Below are 8,540 nucleotides of genomic sequence, written 5' to 3' on the forward strand. Positions count from 1 at the left end.
TCGTTTCCTAATTTTGACTTGAGCGTTGGAGGGACAACGTCAGAGACCTCTTCCCTAATTTGGTTTTGTTTTATAGGATCAAAGTCTTCTTTCAGTGAGTGGTCATCTCATCCTCGACTTTCCAACTTCCTTCATTCGGACAGAATCACTAGATAATAATGAGAACCATATTAAAAGATAATTATATCATTTTACCTAGGATAAGAAACCTTTTAATAAAAAATCAAAATGGAACTTCCATTCGACGGTGCAATCCCTTCATAAATATCACCTTATTTAGTTTCCATCTCGTCACTCAAATCAACTGCAGCCATTAGTTTGCCTCTTTCTCTGTTTTTTTTTTACCTTCATCTTTCCCACCAAACATGGAACCCTCACCGCTGAGGCTCCCACCACTGCCATTCCCATTCCTCTTGCTTGCTTCTATATATATCCTTCCTCATTCTTATGCCCTTCCAGTCTGAAGTGCTATCTATCGATCGGGTAGCCAAGATGAAGGTACGCAGCTTCTTCTCCACTCTAAATATATTTCTAAGGTCGACCGATCAATTGCATGCCATCAGAGAAGCCCTTAATTAGCTTCTAGCAGTATTAATTAATCATGCTCATTTTCGATTGTGATATCGAAAGCAGCCATTTTGTGCACTCTAATTTAACGATATATGAAGTTTAGATTCTACCTTTGTAAGCATTTGAGCTGGTGAATGGCTGTGTCACTGTTGCGCAGCTGCTCGGTTGGATGCATCGGAAGTTCCGGCAGAACAGCGGCGAGGAGCTGAAGGACCTGGGAGGCGCGGCCGGTATGCTTTCCTTCCTGTATACTGTCATTTAGCATTAGAACGTCCGTAAACGTGTTCCAGCGGGGCCTGCGCACGTTATCCGGGTATGGTTGGCTTTCGCTAAACTGCGCTCGTCCGCATGCGTCGTCGCAGGCGGCACTTGCAATTGCCTCTCCGGGCGCCCGTCGCTGGATCTCGATCTCAACCGGCGCCGGCTTAGCCGGTACGACGCCCTCAAGGCAAGGAGCCTTCGCCTTCGGGTTGAGGCTGTCAATGACGGCGGCGACGAGGGGGCGGATCGGACGGTGGAGGAGTTTTTTGGGGGACTGCTCGCTATCGGAACCCTGGGAGTCGGGACGGAGCCTATCGAGGAGAAGAGGGAGGAAGAGGATATGGAGGACTTGGCGGCGAGTGAAGAGGTCGAGGGCAAGGCCTTAGAGGCCGAGTCGGAGGAGGCGTTGGCCGCGGCGACCCCCGCGGCGCTGGAGGCCATTGCGGAGAAGGAGGCGGAGGCGACGACGGAGACGGACTTGATCATGGTGAGCGCGGAGCTGGAGAAGGTGCTGGCGGCGGAGGAGGAGAAGAGCGGCGGCCGAATGTCCTCGGCTCGCTCCAGCCACGCAGGCGCCGCGGCGTGCCCCCTCCAGGGGTTCCTCTTCGGCCTGCCCGTCGAGGCGGCGGAGACGGCGCTGATGGCGGAGGAGGCGGCCGGCGGCTCGCGGAAGGAGAAACGGGCCTCGCTTGGCGAGCTGTTCCTGATGAGCAGGATCATAGAGGAGAGGGAGGGTACGATGGAGGGCGAATCCAAGCTCGTCGGAGTAGACGGACAAGGAAAACTGACGGCTGAGATGTGTTTGGCGAAGAAGAAGCACCGGGGAAGGAAAGGATCGGACGGTGTACACGCATCGAATGGCTCAACCGTGGAAAAGAAGTTTCAAAAGGTACGCCTCACTATATCACCCCATTTTCGGATGCAGCTACCAAAAGCATGCTTCAGCTTCGAGAACAACTTGATTGATTCTCGAATAATAAGCAAGAAAGTAGTTCTAAATATTATCAGAAGAGATACAATACCATGAATTGTGCTTTGACAAATTGATTTGGGATTGATATGATCTATATATTCAACAACAAATAGTTGGAACTAAGATCAAGCTAAGACATGGTTTGTAGCCTTCAAGTTCCTTAAAGTGTGAGTGATTTAGACTTTGGGTTTTCAACAATTTCACCATTTATTTAACTGGAGAGGTATGTGAACCACGATTACTCAACACTTCATCTTCGATATTCCAATTCTTATCGAGAACAATGTTTTGGTGATCGAAAAGGTTGTTTTAGTTACGTTGTCGTGGAAGGTTCTCTTGCTTCTACTGAATCCTCTTTGTTGAATTCCTTTATTGTGTATCGGCTTTTCTATTTTAATCTCATGCCATTCTTGCAAAACTCTACTCAAGTGAAATGTGAGAAATGTAGGTAATTAGGCAAATATTTGCTTGTTTTTCCTCCGTAATTGATCGATCTTTCGCGTGTCGTTTACTACTAAATGGTGTTGTCCGCATCGCATATCATGAGGAGCATGGGTATGGGGTTAGAAAAATTCTCCATGTTTTCTTTCCTTACTTTGTTCTATCTTTTTTTTCCCTTTAAGCTTGCTCCTCTAGTTTCTTCGCAATATGATTGCCTACACGGTGTTCATCATCAGTCGATCGTAAGGAATTTTTCCTTGAAGCTAATCTTTCTTCTGCAAGAGAAGTAGGCCTTATCGATGACTGATCTTTATTTACACTAGTCATCAACAAGAGTTCCATGTTACTGTCCTTGATACATCATTCCACAACGACACCAACACATTCTTGTGTTTCCTTTTTTCCTTGCACCAAGTGGAAAATCCTCTGTAGATGATGCTGATTCTATCATCCTGTCACAGATGACCCGTTCGTCGGGCCGAGCTGTCCCGCGACTTTAACATATGGCTACAAACCAGTGGAGCCAACTAGGATCGAAACAAACACCACCAACACCTATTAGTTGACAATCAAGTATCATCTCACTTGATTCATCAAAAGTGACCCAACAAATGTGATTGAAACCTCCATCTCTCGGCCAACTTGATTAAGCAATCAAAAGCTACATGTATTCGATACTATTGAATTGAATAAAAATGGTTTCTTGTGACTTTGTTCTTAATTTGTAAGTTGATAATCAGTTATAATTTCCATGTTTCAGATCCTGCAGTTGTTTCACAAAAAGGTGCACCCTGAGAGCAGCACCGCCATCATTTCTAAGAAATTTTCTAAAACTGGTAGAACTGAGAAAGAACACTACGTGCCTGGACATGGAGGCAGCAGTGACAGCAAAGTCATCACCACTTCAAAGGCAACAAACAGGAAACAAAACACTTCCATCTCTGTCTTCGCCGATGCTCCATCATCGGCCTCCAGTGTTAGTGATTCGAGCGGCAAGAGCAACGGGGAGCACTGGATTAAGACAGATGCAGAATGTAAGTAATTTCCCTCAAAATTCTAATTCTGCCATTGATGCAGCAGTGTCATTGTGTTATGTGCTTGCAGATTTGGTGCTGGAGCTGTAGAAATGGAGGATAATGAACTCCTTTTGTGTTCTTCCTGTCGAATAATAGCGAGTGTGAAGTACTTTGATGGGATTAGTAAAAATACTAAACCAGTTGGCCTATCTGAAACTTGTTTATATTGAAATTTACTCATTTTGTATCATCTTGAACTGTGGCTTGAATAAACTACTGCTTGATTTATTTCACTTGTTGGATTCCATAGATTCTCTTGAGTTGCAAAAACCACTCAACATGTGTTTCTAGTGCATGGCTTCATATGAGAAGTAGGAACTTGGTGTCTTTTTGCATGAACAACATACAATGATAATGAGATATCTTGAGATGTATTAGTATTATTTTTTAAAGAATTCAAATCTCTCTTCTTCACTAATTTGTGAAAGTTAGAAGTTTCTCTGAGTTGCTCAATCATTCTTTGAAAAGTGCCAAGATATATTGTACAAACCACATGTGATGGACATTATTTACCATCTTTTGTTTTGTTTATTTATTTTTGATCAAATCTTTTGCAACTTTCTCCAAAATCTTCGATAAATTACTGAACCATGTAGGTAAGTTTTTAAAATATTTAAATCACGTATACTAATTTTAAAATTACTAAATCACATCTCTAGTATTATTTTTGCCCCTGTTATTATTCTCAGTCGACTACTACATTATAGCAATCAATTCATAGTAAAGTCCTTAATCAATTGTTACACTGTAATAATCGATTAAAAAAAATTATTTTGTATTTAAAAAATCACTACTCTCAATATAATTGGTTAAATTTATATTTGAAGACGTGGATATAATCAAGAAATTAGACTAACATATAGAACTTGTCTCCATATCATTCCGACCTCTCTAAGTCCATCAGTCAATTTCAGCAAAAAAAAAAAGGGCAGTCCGATGCACGAATCTCCCACTATGCGAGGTCTCGGGGAAGGATCCATTGTACGCAGTCTTACTCTACTTTTTACAAGAGGTTATTTTCAAGATTCGAACCCATGACCTTTTGGTCACAAAGCAACAACTTTATCATTGCGCTAAGGCTCCCCTTCAGTTAGTTTCAGCCAAATCCAGACTAAAATCTTTTGATTAATCTAAAGAGCTTGGAATGATATGAAATTATATCCTATCTATTCGTCTAATTTTTCTTATTATATTTTGCTCTCAAATATTAATTTGACACACTATATTTAAAACAGTGATTTTTTGAATACAACATACTATATTGAGGGTAATGATTTTTTGAAATGAATCAAATCGTTTCATGTTCAAAAATCATCATTCTCAATATATTATGTCAAATTGATATTTGAGAACATAGATATAATCAAAAGATCTAAACGAACAGATATAACCTAGTTTTATGTCATTCCGAGCTCTTTAGATCTATTAGTTAATTTCGATCAAAATCGGCTGATGAACCTAGAGAACTCAAAATGACATAAAACTAAGTCCTATGTGTTCATGTAGTTTTCTTGATTATATTCATATCCTCAAATATCAATTTAAGCCACTATATTAAGAACAATGATTTTTTAAACATAAAATGAGTTTTTTAATTGATTGCTACATTAGGAACTTTACTGCGCTAATGAATAGTATCCCAAATCGATTATTAAGAATAATAACAGGGGTAAAAATAATATTAAGTACGTGATTTGATAATTTTAATATTAGACATGTGGTTTGAATATTTTATGTAGTAAAAGATAATTTATTCGCCTCTAGTATTCTCGTCAATTCATCTTTAAATTAATATGAAAGAAATAAATCATAGATATTTACTAACTATTAATGTAATAAAGAAGATATACTTAGATACATCAAATTTTGGCCTTAAAAGCTGTGGTGATTTGAATATTTTTGAAACGTATCTAGCTATGTGGTTCGGTAATCATACGTGATTGACATTATTTACTATCTTTATTTTTTTGTTTATTTATTTTTGATCGAATCTTTTACAACTTTATCCAAAATCTTCACTATATGAAAGCCCAAGTCAACATTTGGAAAGTGGCATAGTGCAATGACTCACGCCCCAAAGCTTCTAACAACTAGAGGACACAGATGTGATGGTCGACATGATTATGATGGTTCATGAGATTAAGTCCACTAGATCCAATCCAACACAAGCTAAAATGACTTGAATAACCCATTGATCTCCCTTTAGACTATTCATGGGGTATAAAATTTACTCGTCCCTAGTATTCCGGCCAATCCATCCCTAATTAATACCGAGGAGATAAACTCTAAGAGTATGGTGGAATGATAAGGTACTCAAATGAATTCAAATCCCACTATAAAGAATATTCTAAAGATCTACTTCTAAAGTAGATAAGCTGAACTTAGTATTTATCCTACAAGCGAACTAAAAAGGAAGATTATCAACCAAATATCAACTACATAATTAAATTTTGGGTAAAAATTAAAAAGGGTACTCTTTATTTTTTTAAAATTATCGAGATGGTATTCTGTTTTATTTTTTTTTCAAAAGAATGTTTTACCCTCATATAAAATTATCTAATTATCCTTACTATATTATTCTCATTATTATCTTTCCATTATATTTCTTGCCTAAATGGTGAATTCGGAGCATTTTGTAATAACTACAAAATTATAATCGATACAATGTAAATATTATATAAGTTTCGAGATATCATAATTTTTAACTTAAATTATTGTACAAACCACATGTGATGGACATTATTTATAATCTTTTGTTTTGTTTATTTATTTTTGATCAAATCTTTTGCAACTTTCTCCAAAATATTCGGCAAATTATCAAACCATGTAGGTAAGTTTCTAAAATACTCAAATCACGTATACTAATTCCAAAATTACTAAATCACATCTCTAATATCATTTTTGCCCTTGTTAGTATTCTCAATCGACTACCACAGTATAACAATTGGTTCGGAATACTATTCATCAACACAGTAAAGTCCCTAATTGATTGCTACACTGTAACAATCGATTAAAAAAAAATCTATTTTGTGTTTTAAAATATTGGTGCAGGTTGCACTGATAATCAGGTTTTGATGTATGACAAATAGGTTAAAGTTAGATGTGTTGTTTGTCTAACCTTTCTATCGAGTGTGCAGAAGTTAACTGGTCTGAAGGACTTGATACCAGGCTGAAATTCGGCTAGATCCGCAGGACCCGATAGTTGGTGGGAAGTCTAGATAGGTCTGCAGGGTCCGATATCTGACGAGAAGTCTGATTGAGTCCGCATGACCTGACAATTAACCGAATTCCAATTGAATTTGAGGACTTGACAACTAGCAGGAAGACCTGATGAGTCAAAGACAAGTCGGCGCGATTATAGTTGGTAAATGAAGGTAAACAACTGGAGGAGAGATCCGGTGAGAACACGTTCCCGGTTGAGGGAACTATAGATGTAGGTCCAGCTTAGGTCCATTTGAGAAATCTAAGTTGAGACATTGACTAGATCCTGGTCTCAAAGAGATAGAATCTAATTACTACTCCTATTTTATTAATGTTGTGCTAACTCTATTTTGCAGGATAAATATATTTTCTATTGTCTGGACTAACCTTTTTTTAGGGAATAAGCTACTTAAAAAAAGTGAGTTCGAGCGCCCGGAAGGGATCCGGGTGCCTGGACCAGCTCGCTCGAGCTGGTGCCACAAGCACCCGGGCAACTTGGGTGCTTGGAGTTGGTCTAGGTGTCCGGACCATAAAACTTATCCTAGAGCTGAGTTGGAGCTCGTCGACCGGCCGAGCCACGTCAACATGGGCTAAGCGTCCGGAGGAGTTCCAGGCTCCCGGAATGAGCTTATATAAGGGTCTTCGACCAACAGCTTCAGTAGAGCATTTGCTACAAGTTTCATTTTAAGTGTTGCTCCAAAAGCTTCGATAACACTGAAAGACTACTCCAAAGTTCGAGGAACGAGAGACTTCATTTTTCCTTTCTGTGTGTCGGTAACAAGTTTTATTTTCAATTCTTGTACTCAATCTTTGTAATCTATTTACAAACTGATAATAATTGCCCAACGAAAGTGATATTGTTAGTGTTGTCTCTTTGTTTCCCTTTTCCGTTCTGTAACTATTTTTAAATCAAGATTCTCGACGAACGCTATTCACCCCCATTCTAGCGTATTTATGATCCTACAAAAAAAATCAATGCTCTTAATATAATTAGTTAAATTTATGTTTGAAGACATAGATATAATCAGGAAAACTAAACAAATACATAGAACTTGGCTCCATATCGTTCTGAGCTCTCTAAATCTATTAGTCAGTTTTGGCCAAATCTAGGCTAAAATCTTTTGATGAATCTAAAGTGCTTAGAGTGATATGAAATCATATCCTATGTATTCGTCTAGTTCTCCTTATTGTTTTCATGTCCTTAAATATCAATTTAACACACTATATTTAAAACAATGATTTTTTTAATACGACACATTATATTGAGAGTAATGATTTTTGAATATGAATCAAATTGATTTGTGTTAAACAATTATTACTCTCAATATAGTGTGTCAAATTGTTGTTTGAGGACATGATTATTATCAGGAGATCTAAACGAATATATATAACCTAGTTTCATGCCATTTAGAGTTCTTTATGTCCATTAGTCGATTTTGATATCTGCTAATGAATCTAGAGAACTTAGAATAGCATGAAATCAAGTCCTATATGTTTGTCTAGTTTTTCTGATTATATTTATGCTCTCAAATATCAATTTAAGCCACTATATTAAGAATAATGATTTTTTAAACAGAAAATGAGTTTCTTAATTGATTGCTACATTAGGGACTTTAGTGTGCTAATGAATAGTATCCTAAATCGATTATTAGACTGTAGCAATCGATTGAGAACAATAATAGAGATAAAAATGATATTAAGTATGTTATTTGATAATTTTAAAATTAGGTAAGTAATTTAAATATTTTAAAAATTTACCAATATGGTTGGTAACCATATGTAATGGACATTTTTACAATCTTTTTTGTCTGTTTATTTATTTATTTATATCAAATCTTTTCCAACTTTATCCAAAATCATCACTATATGAAAGCCCAAGGCAGCATTAGGAAAGTGGCATAGTGCATGACTGACACCCCAAAGCTTCTAACTACTAAAAGACACAGATGTGATGGTCGACATGATTATGATGGTTCATGAGATAAAGTCCACTCTATATCCAATCTAACACCAGCTAA

General features: G+C 37.6%; 1 protein-coding gene across 1 annotated transcript; it reads left to right on the forward strand.

Moving 5' to 3' along the window:
- Positions 1 to 413: 413 nt before the first annotated feature.
- LOC122041636 (protein LAZY 1-like) lies at positions 414 to 3,554 on the forward strand. The gene is made up of 5 exons (XM_042601386.1): positions 414 to 498; positions 728 to 800; positions 933 to 1,720; positions 3,006 to 3,279; positions 3,350 to 3,554. The coding sequence occupies exons 1-5, from the start codon at positions 448 to 450 to the stop codon at positions 3,367 to 3,369; spliced, it is 1,206 nt and encodes a 401-aa protein (XP_042457320.1). The 5' UTR covers positions 414 to 447; the 3' UTR covers positions 3,370 to 3,554.
- Positions 3,555 to 8,540: the final 4,986 nt, after the last annotated feature.

The sequence above is a fragment of the Zingiber officinale genome, chromosome 2A, assembly GCF_018446385.1.
Source record: "Zingiber officinale cultivar Zhangliang chromosome 2A, Zo_v1.1, whole genome shotgun sequence".
Classification (NCBI taxonomy): domain Eukaryota; kingdom Viridiplantae; phylum Streptophyta; class Magnoliopsida; order Zingiberales; family Zingiberaceae; genus Zingiber; species Zingiber officinale.